This window comes from Nyctibius grandis, chromosome 20 (genome assembly GCF_013368605.1).
Source record: "Nyctibius grandis isolate bNycGra1 chromosome 20, bNycGra1.pri, whole genome shotgun sequence".
NCBI lineage: Eukaryota > Metazoa > Chordata > Aves > Nyctibiiformes > Nyctibiidae > Nyctibius > Nyctibius grandis.
The window spans coordinates 5104203-5120362 of NC_090677.1; the positions used below are offsets into that span (position 1 = coordinate 5104203).

The 16160-nt window shown below is 42.0% G+C and overlaps 2 protein-coding genes across 9 annotated transcripts in view; one reads left to right on the top strand and one right to left on the bottom strand.

Moving 5' to 3' along the window:
* RUFY2 (RUN and FYVE domain containing 2) overlaps positions 1 to 9044 on the top strand; it is a 29379-nt gene extending 20335 nt beyond the window's left edge. For 3 of the 5 annotated variants that reach the window (XM_068416717.1, XM_068416718.1, XM_068416719.1), the window contains exons 14-19: positions 1437 to 1566; positions 2155 to 2249; positions 3293 to 3341; positions 4299 to 4376; positions 5197 to 5318; positions 7948 to 9044. In XM_068416717.1, coding sequence (XP_068272818.1) covers positions 1437 to 1566; positions 2155 to 2249; positions 3293 to 3341; positions 4299 to 4376; positions 5197 to 5318; positions 7948 to 8065 — 592 coding nt within the window. In that variant the 3' untranslated portion in view covers positions 8066 to 9044. Of the gene's footprint in view, positions 1 to 1436; positions 1567 to 2154; positions 2250 to 3292; positions 3342 to 4298; positions 4377 to 5196; positions 7077 to 7947 lie in introns of those variants that run through there. The other 2 variants (XR_011049584.1, XM_068416720.1) reach the window with 2 other exon arrangements.
* A 574-nt stretch (positions 9045 to 9618) lies between these two features.
* Positions 9619 to 16136, bottom strand: HNRNPH3 (heterogeneous nuclear ribonucleoprotein H3). 4 transcript variants are annotated; one of them, XM_068416724.1, is made up of 10 exons: positions 15974 to 16136; positions 14539 to 14674; positions 13878 to 14016; positions 13189 to 13331; positions 12662 to 12748; positions 12209 to 12327; positions 10741 to 10876; positions 10393 to 10473; positions 10218 to 10304; positions 9619 to 9919 (listed from the first exon to the last, which is right to left on the bottom strand). In XM_068416724.1, the coding sequence occupies exons 2-10, from the start codon at positions 14654 to 14656 to the stop codon at positions 9843 to 9845; spliced, it is 987 nt and encodes a 328-aa protein (XP_068272825.1). In that variant the 5' UTR covers positions 14657 to 14674; positions 15974 to 16136; the 3' UTR covers positions 9619 to 9842. The 4 variants fall into 4 exon arrangements, with proteins under 4 accessions (XP_068272825.1, XP_068272823.1, XP_068272824.1 ...); XM_068416722.1 differs by having other exon boundaries at positions 13144 to 13331; positions 15974 to 16135; XM_068416723.1 differs by lacking the exon at positions 15974 to 16136 and adding an exon at positions 15613 to 15698 and having other exon boundaries at positions 13144 to 13331.
* Positions 16137 to 16160: the final 24 nt, after the last annotated feature.

Sequence of the window (16160 nt, forward strand, 5' to 3'; positions counted from 1 at the left end):
GTAGTATAAACTTAAACAGAAATGGCATGAGAATAGTTTAATTGATCAGGCTTATGAATAAGATAGAAGTGGTTTAACTTACCGCTGTGCAAGAAATAAAAAATAAAAACCCACTGGAGTCATAAATATTAAAAAGTGATATAAAACCCAGCCCTCTAGTCTTTCTCCTGTTAACTCCTTCAGTACTCATTTAAATAAATACATAACGTAAAAAGCTCCCTGTAAGGGTGTTTTCCCTGTTTGGAAAGATAACAAGTAAATTATTTAAGACAGTGCAAATCTGTGGCACAACAAGGATTGGGGCTTAAAAATTAGTGATTTCCAATCCAATTATTAGCCCAGCCTGCCTCTCTTACAACTCTGAATGTTAATAAACTTGTTTAACTGTCATGACAAATGTTCACTTTACTACCACAGTCATCTTTGCAGATTTTGGCAAAAGAACAGTTCAGACCCCAGCCTTAGAATTCTGCAATTCTGAAACCTCAAGGTCATGTTCACTTCTGATCTTTTCCAGCCAGATGCTGAGGTAGTGTCCCAAAATGTAAGTCTTTCCTTTAAAAATGGTTTTGGTTTTAAAATAGGAAAATTAATGTGGATACAGGTTTTTCATCAAAAAACCTTGCATGACTACTCTCAGATTTTTTCCTCTTTTATTGTGTTGGCACCATTTAGATCGAGAAGGTTGAGCAGTGTGCTTCCATCCTTTGGTTTCTCCGTAACATTCTAAACACCAACTCTTCCATGAAACTTGATAGTGAAATCCCAGCTAGAGTGGATCTTCCGTCAGAGTAGCCCTCCTTCCTTTGACTGGACTCCAGTTAAACTAATAGAATTTAGATCCCTCTTTATGTTGAACCTCAGCTATGTAGAAAGCTCAATAAAAATAGTAATTTAAAGTCCTTCCTCCTTTATTTCCAATTCTGTTCAAAATGCCATAAGCCTTGGTCTAAAATAGAAGATTCACATCTAAAGGTATAATATTAAATAACTTTTATGAGCACCAGAGATATATGCAAGCATTGTCTGCATCACTGATGGCAGGGTGGTTGGGTGGGTGGGTGGTTTGATTTTAGAAACAAGCTATGTAAGATTAAGGGGGCTTTGCCTTACACATGTTTTAAAAATACTTTAGAATTTTGTGGTTAATCTTCTCTTGCTCATTTATTACAAAGGTCAGCTCTTCAAAATTATGCCATATTCTTGGTCCTTTAAGTACACTTATTTTTAAAAGCATTTTCAAAGTGACAGTGTTTTATTTATTACACTGGTGTCTAAAACATGATATTCCTACATGATTTCTGTTTTAGAAAACCTGTGAGTTGATCATTTGTTTATTATGATAATAGTGTGTTGCACCCAGCAATAAACTCATTTTTGTTTTTTAAAAATAATACTCTTGTGCACAGTGATTTTGTTTGTTTTGTATATTCTAGGCTTCAGCTGGAAACAGATTTGAAGATAGAAAAAGAATGGCGGCAAACCTTAGAGGATGATCTTCAAAAGGAAAAGGAAGCTGTATCTCATCTGAGAATAGAGACTCAAGAAATAATTAACCTTAAAAAAGTAAATTCCGCAGTAAAACTTGACTAGTAATTTAGAAATTAACTGCAAAATTAATTATGAACTTAGACATGGTATTTTTAAGAATTTCTGCAAGTAGATAAGAAAGATTAGATTAATGTATTCTCACAAATAGATTAAGAAAATAAATATGTTTTTTTACTCCCCATTTAGTCCTCAGATCAGAACTCAGTGCTTTGAATAAGGAAAAATGAAATCCTTGTTTTCCTTTCTCAGTTGTATTGAAGACACTCTTCCCATCGTAGGCCAGAAAGTGCTTCAGCTTCTCTCTGACTTGGTGTACACGGCTACATAGTGTTGTTGATCTCTGCAATTAACTGTTTTTATTTTCTTCCTGGAGAGGACTGCAGAAGCAAAAATGCTTCATCTTTTGGGGTCTCAGAGAGTTGAATCCTGAGTTGTTGCTGTTTGAGTTGGATTTGGGAATTATTATTAATAGAGAGTGTGATGGATCATTCATTCACTTGGCTTTCTCAGTAAGATCAGCTTTGGGTAGTAGCAGTTTTCTAGGCAGTAGGCAGATACAATTTTGAGAATAATTTGTTTGTTTGTTTTGTTTTTTGTTTTAAGGAGTTCCTTAGACTTCAGGAAAAGAACAAGCAACTGAAAAGGATATGTCAAGACCAAGAAGCTGCTCTCCAAGAACTGGCATCCAAGCTGAGCGAGTAATTTTGTTATTCATGATGATGATTATTTTTGTCATATAAACTTGAATTAAGAAAAATAATAGGATGGTGGTCATGTGAATTAGACTGTATGTGACAATATTACCTAGCTGGTTATGTCAAGTTAGGTCAGGTGTGTTTATTTTTGGCTGGTGGCCTAGCTGTGAACTCATGGGTGATTATAATGCTCTGAACAGAAAATCCTAGTTCAAAAGTGCCTGGGGGCATTAGGAGTTGTTTTGCATTGAGAATGGCTGGCTAGTTTGCATGTTGTGGCATTCCCAAAGAAGAACCCAAGTAGAAGATAACAGCTGTGGCTCCAGCAGGACAGTGCTTATCTTTTTGTGAGGATGCACGCTCGTGAGTTCCTTTCTTTGAAGAGATGAGGATTCTCTGTATGACAACCATCGGCCATTGTTGCTAAGTCTGTAGAGCATGTGTAAGGCATCACCTTATCAAAACCCCCTCAGACTATCGTGAGCAATAAGCTCTGAGCACAACTGTTGTTACTGTTACGTGTTGTTTAAGTTTCATTTAATGATCTCTGTCTTCTGCGTAGTTTTGCCATGACTAGCGTGGACTTTCATGCCATATAGAATGACTTAGTGCATACACTGTGACTCAGTTCTGAGTGGGTTGGCACTAGGTGGCTCTGGGGAGGCTGGTGTCTCCATAATGACATAATGTGGTCTCGTACGAGTCCAGAAGCTTAAATTCTGGTTTTGTACCAATGCTGTGTGCTAGCTTTAGGTGTTTGCACAGAGCTGTGCTGGTACAAATTTCTCTTACCTGCATAAACCCCAAGCAAATTTACAGCCATTCAAAGGATTTTGAGCTCTTTGGAGAGAGCCTGTCTTTGTATAGTGCTTAGTACAGCAGGGCTTGATAATTGATTGCATCTCCTGGATGCTGCTGTAATACAAAACACTAACTAGAAGTTCAGAGTAGTTTGCTTATAATTTTTTCAATACCTACAGCTTTTAAAGTTGTTAGACCATAACTGACAATATAGAAGTTTGAAATAGCATTATCTTATTTTTTAGATCAAAGCTGAAAATAGAAGATATAAAAGAAGCAAACAAAGCATTGCAGGTTAGTAGTATTTGGAGGAAAGAGAAACCCTTTTTTTTGTTTTTGATTGTTCCCTTTGAAATATTTTGTAAGCATGAGAAGACTTCTCTCCAATAACAGCTATTCAGAAGAGACTCATGGTGTGACTTCCTCCAGTGGGAGAGAACCACAGACTCCCTGTAGCCTCATGGGGAAAAAGATACACAGTTGCTGTCAATTTTTGTTGTTTGGTGTACAGCTATGCATTTTAATACTTCTCTTGCAGTAGTACACCCTTCTATGTTTTACAAAGTGTATCTGGGACAGAATATGTAGCCAGCTGAGCTTAAATTATGTACTGCTTCTCAGTAATCAATAAATATTTGATCATCCTAGGAGTTAAGTAAACTTGTAGCATCAAAGCTGATCAAGTATTATCTGTGATGTTGAGAGGTTTGGAACTTTCTTAAGAGTCATACAGGGAGCACTTGAGAGCAGAGACTGTTTCTGCCCATGTTTGATCATGTGGTAGGTATGTCACCTTCCGTGTTATTTCGGTCCAAGTAAAGGTGTGTGGAATGGTTTTGTTGAGCAGATTCCTGTGTTTATTAATTGGTTTAGACAGAAGGAAATTAACAGTTCTTGACACCGTCCTGGTTTTTTTTGCTTCCCTGCATCTTGGGCACTGTTCCTATGTGATGGGCGGGGAAATAGGCTTCAGCTCTGACACTTTCTGCTCTTCCCAGCTCAGCCATTGACCAGCTTTACTGCCTCGAGCATGTTCTCTTTGCACCTACGCGTGCCCTGTCTCGTCTCATAAGGTTTTTCAGTGTTTTGGAGCAGGCTTGTACTGCTTTAGAGTGTCTTTGTGACATTATACTGGTCTCAGGGCATTAAGCAATTCAGGCAGTAAATGTACTGCTATTGCTTTGTCTTGTCCCCTGGGACCCAAAGTTTAACTTCATCAGATACATATAGTTATGATAATTTTTTCTCCAGGGCCAGGTTTGGTTGAAGGACAAGGAGGCTACACATTGCAAATTGTGTGAAAAGGAGTTTTCTCTTTCCAAGAGGAAGGTAAAACTTTAAAGAAATTTCTTCCAACGTGTTTACATGTATTATGAGAAAAACATTAATTATCTTAGAGCTGTGGCATGAAATGTGAATGCTCAGATGAATGCATAGTTATTGTTGAGATGCCTTTCTAGTTCTTTGATACGTGCAATGCAGCTGGGCCCTAATTTCAAAAGAAACGCTGCCTTTTGGTGAAGTGCCACAAAGGAACATACCTAAAATTATTCAACCTACTTTGTGGAATCATCATCCCCAGTGCTTGTCAGCTCTGGCACTGTTGAAATTTGACACATGGAAGTCTTTTTATGGTGTTTTTTATACAATAGACTAAGAAATTATGAGTTTATTGTCATTTTAAAGTAAAATGTGATGTTAATTTCCATACTTTATTAATGCGTGCAGGAATTTTTATTTTAGCTTTTTATGTTAAATCCCAATTAGCTGCCCGACAGAATGATCCACTCTCTTGGATATCATTGCTGATGTTATATTTTCGTATAGCAGAGTGTGTTCTTAATCCGGGGATTGAACAAAATCTGCAAAGCATATATATATATAATATAAAAAAAATATATATTTACACAGTCCTAGACAGACCATCTGTCTGTCTCTGATGCAATCCTAGACAGACCATGGATTCCCTAATAGATCCCTGATACCCCATAGATTGGGGTTTAGATGAATTATCTTTTGAAAACTGATTCCATGCTCAGACATTGCAGTTCAGGCTGCTCTGTGTATATTGTTTATTGGTATCCAATTACCAGGTATATTTCCATTGTAAATTTTAATTCTTTTTCCTTTTTTTCTCCCCATTATTTAGCATCATTGTAGAAACTGTGGTGAGATCTTCTGTAATGCCTGTTCTGACAATGAACTGCCTCTGCCTTCTTCACCAAAGCCTGTTCGGGTCTGTGATTCCTGCCATGCAATACTTATACAGAGGTGCTCTTCTAATGTGCCATAAGATTATTTTACAAGATATTTATTACCTTTTGGTATTGACCTAGTCCTGTAAAAAAAATACCAACTAAAGAATGTACAGCCCTATCTGCAGAACTTCAGGTAAGCAGTCTAGAGTTGCATTTTCAAGGTACCGTGGAGGAGTTCCTTGTCTGCTTCCTGTGGAAACAAATAGAGGAAATGGGACCCAAAGGCAGCAAATGCACATGTTAAAAGTACAGATGACAATGTTAGTCTAACAGGTGGCTCAGCAGCTCTTTCGGAGGAAGCAGGGCAGTTTATAGAGGAGACTCAGTGTTAACATGTATTTGATGAGTATCTTAGTCGTTGGGATGATCCTGAAAAAGATGATACACTTACCTGCTTTTACAGGCTAGTCTGCAACAAATCCAACCTAATTCTGCTGCAGAACGGGACTGTGATACGCTGTTGTGCAGCAAAACTGTGCGGTAGCTAGTTTTAAATTGTATTTAAAAGAAGTAATGCAGTGGTCTGGTAAGTTATTGCCAAATACCGTATTTGTTTACTTCCCCTCAATTATCAAGATTTGATACATCCAGGAATATTGCACTTCTTTGTAGTCACAGGTGTAAGGGGAGGTTTTGTCAGACAGGTAACAAACAGTGCCTCTAGGCACTGGATGGACGAAGGTGCATTTTGCTGAATTACTTTTTTAAATTGACTATTAATTGACATATCGGTGTTTCCATTTAGAGAGATGTCCATTACAGATTTTTGCCTGACGTTGTCTGTAACCTTGAACAAACACCTTTGTGTTATTTTCATGTACGTCATGCTTCCAAGGCTGTCTGTGTAGTCACTGCACAGCTCTGGGAGCAGAGTGAATCTGCCGCCAAGAAAGATGAGGATTAAATGCTGGGGACCACGTCCTTCCTGTGCTGCCTGTGTTGGACGGGAAGGTTCTTCCTTATTTTGTAATTTTTCTCAAACTTTCAGAGTTTGTTCCTAAACATTTTTTTTTTCTAGAGCACTTTTGAGTACGTCTAGGTCTGACCACTCTTCACACTGATAGTCTGTGATAACTTCTGCTGGAACGTAAATCCTTATTCTTCCCGCAGGCAAATAAAAACCCATCCTTTGATACATTGTCCTCACTTCCACGTCACCGCACTAGAACCAATCTACCCTTTAGCTGCTCATGCGATGGGCTCCGGCCCTGGAATCTCCACACTCTGGTCAGCACTGACGAGCTGTCAGCAGGATTATTGGCCCCATAGTTCCTTCAGCCATGGGCTTGGAATATTCTTACTGCCAGGAGGAGGGGGGGCTCTGAAACAGGTCTTTTAATTGTTCCTGCACTTTGTTTAGCTTAGCTTTGTCTTTTGAGGATAGGCATTCGGTTAATATTCTAAAACCTAACACAGCCATTCTTTTTAACACCTCCATGTAGTTGCTTATGTAGCTTTTGTAAAGAAAAATGTTTTTTAAATTACCTAATGTAACTTCTTGTAAAATACAAAACAGATACTTGTAAATCTGTAAATAGCTTTTGGAAGAAATAAATTTAATTGATCTGCAAACTTAATTGTGGGAATAATGTCACTTTATTTAAATTTGTAATTCGAGAGTATTTTATTATGACTTGTTGAAGCTGCTTAGAAAGTCTGCGTGTGTTGGGGAGTGGGGAGCTACCCTGCCTGTGACAGAACCAACCAAGTGCTGCTCTTGTGCCTCCTGAAAGTACACCGAGGGTGTTCTCGGGTGGGCTTTGTGTGGGGCAGGTACAGAGGCAGCAGGGTTCGATCTAGGATATAGATGATGCTAATCCGTACTGCTTTAATAAGTAACTTCTCAAAAATTGTGCAACTAAACAAAATTAATTTTAAAATAGGCAATCTTTTACAATAGGAATACAGTGCATTTCTGTAATATGCAGATGCAATAGATTAAATTTCTATTAAACTGCCATCTTTTCCTCTGTGCTGCTCTAGTTGCATGGGAAAATGTCACTGCAGTAGTGTACAATTATTCAGATTGCCTTTACTTTTAGTAGAACTTCTGCCTTGAACAGAATGGTGAATACGAGATGTTCTGTGTGGTTTTATTTCCTTTAGCATCGAACTACGTACCTGGCCTGCTTTCAGCAGTCTTTTGGACCACACTATTGTTAATCCTTATGTTTGTCTTTCTATAAAACCCTGTTCTTTGACAGACTGTGGTTCTAAATCACCTTCCTCACAGCGAGTACAGGAAGATCTGTAGCGTACGTACTCCATTCATTGAAAGAAACTCGTAACTGCTCACACAGGATCAGAGCAGCTCAGTTCATGTGCTGCTTGGGAAATTACTTCTGACTTAATGAATGGGGGTATTAGCATGTAAACAGAATAGGCTCCTCCTCCCCACACAGGGATCATCCTTGCTGTACCCACCTTCTTGCAGAGGGTGGCAAACACACACGCCAGCTCCTGGTACTCTTCCCAGCAAAGACTAAAGTGTATCTATCTGTGGACAGGGATTAACACTTCCTTGCTGACTGGGCAATCTTTTTTCATAGGGTTTTTTTTTTCCCCCAAAAACAATTCCTCTTCCATTCCAATGCTGCTTAAGTGACTTGCAAGGGTAACACTGAATGCTGCTCTTGTTACAGGGGGAAGTGTCAAGTGTGGAGGGGCCGGGACAGTGCGGAGGGATTCCCTGGTCAGTGCAGTGGGATTTCATCCGTCAAGACCCCAGCTCAGGATGCTTTTTGCAGGTTGCTCGGTTAATAACAGCTCGAAGCAGAACTCCCAACCTGCTCCCCAAAGGTAAGTAAGTCTTAAACAGGTGCTGGTGTTCCTTCTTATACAGTGGAATGCAAAGTATACCCGTGGGAGGAAACGGTCCACAGCTCGTAGTATTTTGCAGATATCTGCTATGTTGATGATAGAAAAAATACGCTTCTGTGCAGTGTAGATGTACTCTACCTCACTGCAAGGTGTTTTTTCCTGTAACTGGTTTACTTGTCCTGACCTCTGTCATCTTAGTTCTAGAAAACATAAGCTTTTTTCAGCAACAGACCCAGAACCCACTATTTTTTTAAGAGCACGGAGTTAAAACTAAGCCCTGTAAAAATCACCTATATGATGATTTCAAGTCATCTGTGATTCTCTGATCTCCCCTCCCCTTCCTATCCAAAAACATTCCAGGCCCTGGAAAGCTGCCTCTGCCAATTCCCCTTTCAGCTGTTGTCTCCAGCCCCTGTCACACAAGAACACACTCTCTGGTGAAATAAACTCCATCCGCCTCTCCCACAAGAAGACATTTATTACATTTATCACACAGCACTAGCAAAACAGGCGACAGACTTTCAATACCCAAGATCACATTTGACATTTTAAGGGCAGCATTGAGGACAAAAAGCAGTTAATTTGGGCGATCACACCGGCTCAGAAGAATAAATACCTTTTTCCATTACACATCAGGTATGGTGTCTTCAAACAATAGTTTCTTACATATCTTACATGTCACAAATGCACAAAAAGTTTTATCAACGTGTTTGGGTTGTGTGTTATTTAACAAGCATTGGGCTTAGTTTTCATTTTAGAGATACTTTGCTTCTAATGAGCTCATCCATGTAATGACTTGTCAAGTTCTGAACAGATACAGACAAATCAGCTCTGTGCAGCAAAAAGCTGAATCGTTTAAATACAGTAATTTAAGAAAAAAAAAAAAAGCCTAAGTTGCTTCCAAATCCCCCACTCTTCCCAAAAGCGCTGTTCATGAAAAAAATACTATGTTGATAAGCTTCAAATTAACTCGTATTTGACCTATTTCGTGCTAGCTAAAAGCTGTGCTAGTGTTTTAGCTTGCAAGTTACAGGTGTGAAACGCAGTACCCAGAGCTCTAAGCAAAGCGTGGCAGTCAGCGCTGTTGCTTGGTTTCGTGGAGGCACAGGACTTGGGCACTACTCCGTGACGCAGCTGTGCCTTTGAAGATGACAGCAGATCGTGGCAGTACAAGGAAGAAAGCTGGAACGATGACTTTTAGCCTCCACAGCTTTACGCTGTGTTGGAATTTCTACATACAACTTATCAAAAGGCTTTAGGAAAGATTGTTACCAAATAAACTAACCTATTCATCTACCTTTTCCCCCTTAAACAAGTGAATTTTTCAAACTCATTCACTACACCAAGATTACATAGAACTGAATCAGTGTTCATAGGAGTTACAGTACAACCACCTTTATTGAACCATAGTACATCATCTTCAACCGACTGTAGTCTTGAATATGTAATACATCCTTAGGAGTAACTAGTATAAAAAGTATCAACATCAGTGGTTTGAATATAAAAATTTATTTAAAGTCAGAGTATGCAACAAATAAAACCTACAGAAAACAGATTTTCCCATCACAATCTGTTGCTTACCAAATAATATTGTGAAAACACATTCCTTCAGTCATTATAAAGTTCTTAAAATACAAAAGAAATTAAATTTTGTAAGAAAGTCTAGTAGACCAGAGACTGTTTCTTCCCAGATGTTTTGCAGAAGCAAGGCTATCCTTCAATACATTCCACGCCATCCTCCTCCACCCATACTGCCTTGCCCATAGTATCCTCCACTATTTCCACTGCCACGACCTGCAAACAATTGACACAAGGTCACGCATACATACCTTAAAAAGAGAAAAAATGTGATGGGTAATACGGAACAGTTGGTTGAAGATGACTTAACTTACACTAAAACAACAATACTTAACAAGCATCTGCTGCAGTAGCAAGATGCGCAACACCCCACGTGATGTATGAATTCGACCACTCCCCTCCTTCCCCTTCTCCCCCCAGCACATCCAGCCCCCCACCCTTCCTCATCGTCCGTCAGAAGACGCACGTTAGCAACATTTCCACCAAAGACATGTACAACAGAACTTTCACTTACTGTATCCGCCCAGGCCATCGGGGGTTCCGTATCCGCCGCTGTAATTGCTACCCATTCCCATTCTACCCACAGAGCCGTAACCTTGATCTGGAAAGCAGAGAGCGCATCGTTACAAGCCGAGAACTCTCAGATCAGACTTGGCAAAGTCTCCGCTAAGTCTGGACCTGATGCGTACCCATTCCATCTCTGCCATAGCCTCCCATTCCAGAGCCGCCTCCAGCAGTGGAGTTCAGGAATAGTTCAATGTATCGATGCTCTGTAGGAAACAAAAAAGCCTTACTTTGTTATTTTGTCTCGGAAACCAGAAGCACAGAGCTACAAAGCCCAAACCTCCACCTTACAAGTAACACCAGTCCACAAAAAGTGAGTTTGAAATGTGATAAATGGGAAAAAGTCTTATGATTTGTGTATTTACTGCACAGCAGCTTAAGTCAAATGCAGTTTGAACCCTCATACTCAGTTCACCCTTCTACACCCTGCTAAAGGCTGGTCAATGCACGCTTTAAGTGAACACGACACTCACGCATGTGATTTTTGTCCTTAGACATGGCAGCTACTGCATCCTCATGTGTTACGAATTCCACATCTGCCTCTCCTGTGGCTCTCCCATCTGCCCCAATATCGATGTGCACTCTTATAGGGTTCAGTGGTGAGAAAAACTAAGAATAAAAACAAACAAAAAATCACATTAATGCAGAAATCGAGCCGGGTGGTTTTCCATCCCAGTGGTTAGTGGAGCACCACATCAATTTCCTCTCATCCTACCACATAATTTAATTACTAATTTCCAAAGTATTACTTAGTGATAGTGGACCTTCAACGTTAGGACAATCTACACTTACGATCTACTACTATTACACAACCCGAAGAGCTCCAGCCACAGAGCTTGAGGAGCTTTCTTTAAAAGCACAGATGATACAAACAAAAATTCCTGCCCACACACTTTGCTTTAAGCAGCAAGTTCTAACATGATGCCATCCTCGAAAAGCATTGGTTCGTTGTTGAAGCAGCACAGCCACGTATATTTCTCAAAGCAGGGACATACTTATGGAATTCAAAAAAAGAGGACTGTCTCCTTTGCTACAGAACTCAGGGATACAGTGGTATTGCTGACCAACAGCCTTTTACCACCCAGGAATGTGCAAACGAACCTTTGCTGTACTACTGAAGCTACTACTCATCAACTTGCAGTAACATGCTCTGAACCAAAGCCTGAGCTCTGGCCCTTGTTCTCAGTCTTTAGACTAAAGAAAACAATCAAACTGATTGACAGAAGAAAACATAGCTCAATTAAAAAAAACAAAAACAAAAAAAAGAGGGGGTCTGGGTTAAGAATGGAGTTCTGCATATATATTATATAGATGGAGCCCCCTGGAGAGAGGCTGTCTAAACCAGGCCTTATATCCCAGGAGAACTTCTCCCCTATGAAGAACACATCTATACTGACACAAGAATGTATTCCCAACATCTTGCAGATGTGCTTTATCTGCCACCCTGATCTCTTAGGAGTAATGGATACTCCCTCCAGCTGAACACAGCTCCCTACAGTTGTCCCATTCTGTCCCTCCTAAAACAAGTCTCAGATCAACACACAAATATACAACTACAATCAAAGTTTCACATCTGCTATCGTTCTTCTACAAAATCATAAATCCTCAGTTAAACTTCTGAAAGCCCTAAAATGAGGATGCTGATTGCAACAACCGCTCTCTCCTGTACACCTTTTATGGAAATGAAAACGCAGTGTACGGAGATCAACGTTAAATATAGTCTGGCTGACTTCTTCGGTAATCTTACCTCAAACATTACCTTTATAACAGCTCACTTACTACTAAGCTTTGTAAGACTCCCATAAAGGGCCATGACTTTACTTAGCAGGTGTATCAGAGCTATCAATCACTCGTTTGAGAACTTTAACCGAGTCTGGAATACAACAGATGGGAACATGCAAGCTCATGGCATTAGAAAGCCCTTTTCCCCACTGTACTTACATTAGCAATATCATTCTCCGTTGCTCGAAAAGGCAGTCCTCTCATGTGAACAAAATGACCGCCACCGTGGAAACCTGACCCTGCATCTCCAGCTCCACCATAGCCATGTCCTCCCATGCCTGTTAAAAAAAACACATACCAGTAAGATCATCGTGAAAAGCCAGAGAAGTCATTACTACCGTTTTTCTGAAAGCACTGACTTTATACCACTGAATGTAAGGTGTTTACATTTCCCATATATCAACCCAAACACTTAACCAGAAGACATCCTAAGCAATGTTATTTACCTTCTCCTAAGATTACCCAGCTCCTGCCCTTTTTAAACAACCTTCTTTCTTTACAAAATAATCCAATGAAGAAAGCAATTATTTCTGTCTTGGAAATATTGCGTCTTACAACTCAAATAATATAAAAATCTTTTTAAACAAACTATTGAAGAAATTATTTTTTTACCTCTCCCATCCCTCATTCTGTCATCATAGCCATCATTTCCGTAGCCATAGTTGTTATAGCCACCATAATCATCAAAGCCACCATATCCTGTGCAATGGAGAGAAAGGAAGGAATGATTACATTGCTGCTCAAAATCCACAGAACAATGCACAAGAGTCAATTTTTCACTCTGGGCACCCAGAAGTTTGCAAACAGCCCCTACAGACTGTTAAACCTGGGTTTCTGAACAGAGTGCAAATGTAAAATTGCTTTTATATAGTAAAAAGACAAACATGCAAGCGAGCAATCAAATTCTGTGAAAATACAATTTCCTTATTATTCCCATTAATCTTAAACACTAAGCCACATTTTTTGATACATTACTTGAGAGAAGTGTGTCAAACCTAAACGGTACTGCAGCTACTGCCATTTCTTTATTTCTTGACAAAGATGTCAGAAACATGAAACTGACAACAGAACCTCCATTCATTAGATAAACATACCACCGTCATATCCACCACCTCCTCGACGCATTCTGTCATACATACTTCCACGCCCAGCTCCATAATAACCCCCTCTTCCTCCTAATGGTCTATCATATGGTCCAGGTCGTTGTTGTCCCATCATTCTTCTTGGCATGTCACAGAATCCTCTGATTTCGCTCTTACTACTTTTGAAGATTTCAATGTATCTAATAAAAGAGGATTTTCAAGGTACCAGTAAGAAAACATGCAGAAGCTGTCTGAATATTATAAAAGGCCATACTACATTTTCTATAACTAAACGTACAATCCAACAGAAGTGACTAGATGCACCATACAACTTAAGTTTCTCCTCAAAACCGTAAGAATCTTAAGTGTATAAAAAAAAACCCCACTTTACAGTGGCAAAAATTACTATGTGAAAATTCTAGCTGTTCAAATTAAGCATAAAATGTCTTTCCAGTATGAGAAACATACTGTTGAAAAACCACGTCTAGCTATAGGAGCATTTATCACAAAATACCTTACACAAGAACGATCGAAACAATTTTCTGAGTTTAGCAAACTACCCAGAGCAATACTGTCTCCCCCACCCCCCACATCTACTGTTTTTCCCAATTTAACTTAGGATCAGTTATAAAAATTCTTAAAAACAGCCAGTTCCATATAATGGTCCCCAACCCCCCCAAAAGCATTACTGACCCACAACCCCCAAAAATAACCATTTAACACCATCCCAAACTCTCCATCCCCACCTGTGCCCTATTCTTTCCTTGTGTTTCCCCAGAGCATTTTCTGCTATCTCCTTTGAAGCAAACTGCACGAAGGCCTCCCCTGTGCTTCTCCCCTGGTAGTCCAGCGTCAATGTTATCCCATTTGGCACGATTTCCAACCCTTTAACCCAAGGACAAATAACCCCATCAAGGGGAACAGTGTTAAAAGGCTGAAACATTCCCATCTGCAGCAAATACTTAAAGCATATCTAAACAACAACAACGAAAAAGAAAGCCACCTCGTTTCCCCCATCACCCAACAATACAAGCCAATGATCTTTCATTAAACATTTATGGATTTAGCCATACTTCTTTTCTGTTTTAACTATGCAAAAATACAACCACCTAAGTTACATGAAGAAAACAGAGCTACCCATCAAGCAATTTAACTGATCCAAATGCTAACATTCAGGTTACCCCAATATGCATAATGTGTTTATCGCCTTGACAAAATTAGATACATACTGTGTTTTGCTACGTCTATGGTTATTTGTACTTCATTTACAGGGCATAACTCTTACTTAAGATAAACTAACACAATCCCTCCCATCCACCCCATTAACAGTTATTAGAAATTAAAATGTGCAGAACATTGTGTAAAAGATACAAGGAAACTCATTCACTACGACTGTACTACAGGTACCTTGGAAAAACTGAACAATCTCTTCCTTGCTGCAACCAAATGGCAGGCCTCGAAGTCGTACCACTGTTCCATCGTTAGTTGTATCATTTGGCCCGTTATGTTTTCCAGTCCAGTCCATCTTTGTTTAAATCAAATCCTACAAGAACAAAAAAAAATGTTGAGATTCCATAGATGCCTAAGTCCCTCTGCTCAAAAGAAATCTGGTAGCTTTTCTTCACTAGTGTTATGGATAAGGAGTTTTATTTCTGTTATGTATTTAAAAATTGTACTTTATCATATCTGAAGCACGTACACATCTAAGCTCACCCCAAACTCTGATAGGGAACACAGCGTGTAGGGAGGGCAGCACGTGGGTAGGCACAGCGCACAGCGCTCGTTATTTACTCAGAGCACATTGAACATCCATCCTATAAGGGTTTTTTTGTTATTTTTGGGTTGTTTTTTTAGGCACGACAGTTGGAGAAGGAGGAGGCACCACGCAACGGTTCCTGCGTGGAAACACAAGGCCTTCCTTTGTCTGCAAACAAAGCGCCACGGGCCGCCCTCCCCGTTGCTTTTCGTTGGGTTTTTTTTTTTTTTTCCCCTTCCGCAAACACCGGCGACGCGTTACCTCGAATCACAAGGGCCCGGGACAAGGCAGGGAACGGCAGGATCACCTTGAGGGGCAGCAACGCGGGCACCGAGACCCCGACGGGGCAGGGGAGGCCGGGCCCGCGCGGCGGGGGCGGCTCGCGCCGGCGTCTCGGCTCCCGCGCGGCGGCAGGTGCGCGCGCACCGCCCTTAGCCGGGGGCGGGGGGGGGAGGCTGTGTGAGGCGGAGGGGGCACCGGGAGCGCCTCACAATGGGCCCCGCGGCCGCCCAACCGCCACAGCGAGGAAACCGCCATCGCCGCCCGCGTCAGGCACGGAGCGATCCCCCCGCCCCGGCCCTCCCGACTCGGGGCGCCGGCTACCGCCGAAATCGCGGCCCTGACCCGCCGCCCGCAACCCGGCGCCATTTACCGCGCCTCCGCAGGGCCGCCCCCCTCCCGCCTCCCCCGCTCCCCCACAGCTCCCCCCCGCGCCCCGCTGCCACCTCTCCGCCTCGGAGTAGTTGCTCCGTCTCCCCTCGCACACCCTCAGCCCCCCGGGAGCCCCTCGCCGCCGCTCTCCTGGGGCCGCCGCCCTCAGCTCCAACACTCAAAATGGCGGCCGCGCTTGGGAACGAGGCTCCGCCGAGAGGCGCCGCGCCGCCCCCTCCCCCACGCAGGCCCTCCTCCGGGAGCGCCGCTGCCCACAGCTCCCGCAGGCGGGCACCGGCCCCGACACCGCGCCGAGGGGCGGAAAGGCCCGGCCACCTCAGGGCCCGAGCTCCCCACGCTATCGCCACCCTGCCTGCGGGCACCCCGGGCGGGCCCCGCGGGGGCTCGCTCAGCCCACTCTCCGTCTCCACTCACCAGAAGACCCTCGCACACCCCTCGACGTGCTCCGCCAGGAGCTTCTACCGGGAAGGAAGCTCCTCTTCACCCAAAACCGGCCGGCGGGCTCGAAACCTACGCAACGAAGACGTGCAGGATGGCGCCCCGACCGCGCAACTATCGCGATAGCCACGCCGCGCTCCTCAGCGCCGGGCTGGGCGGTACC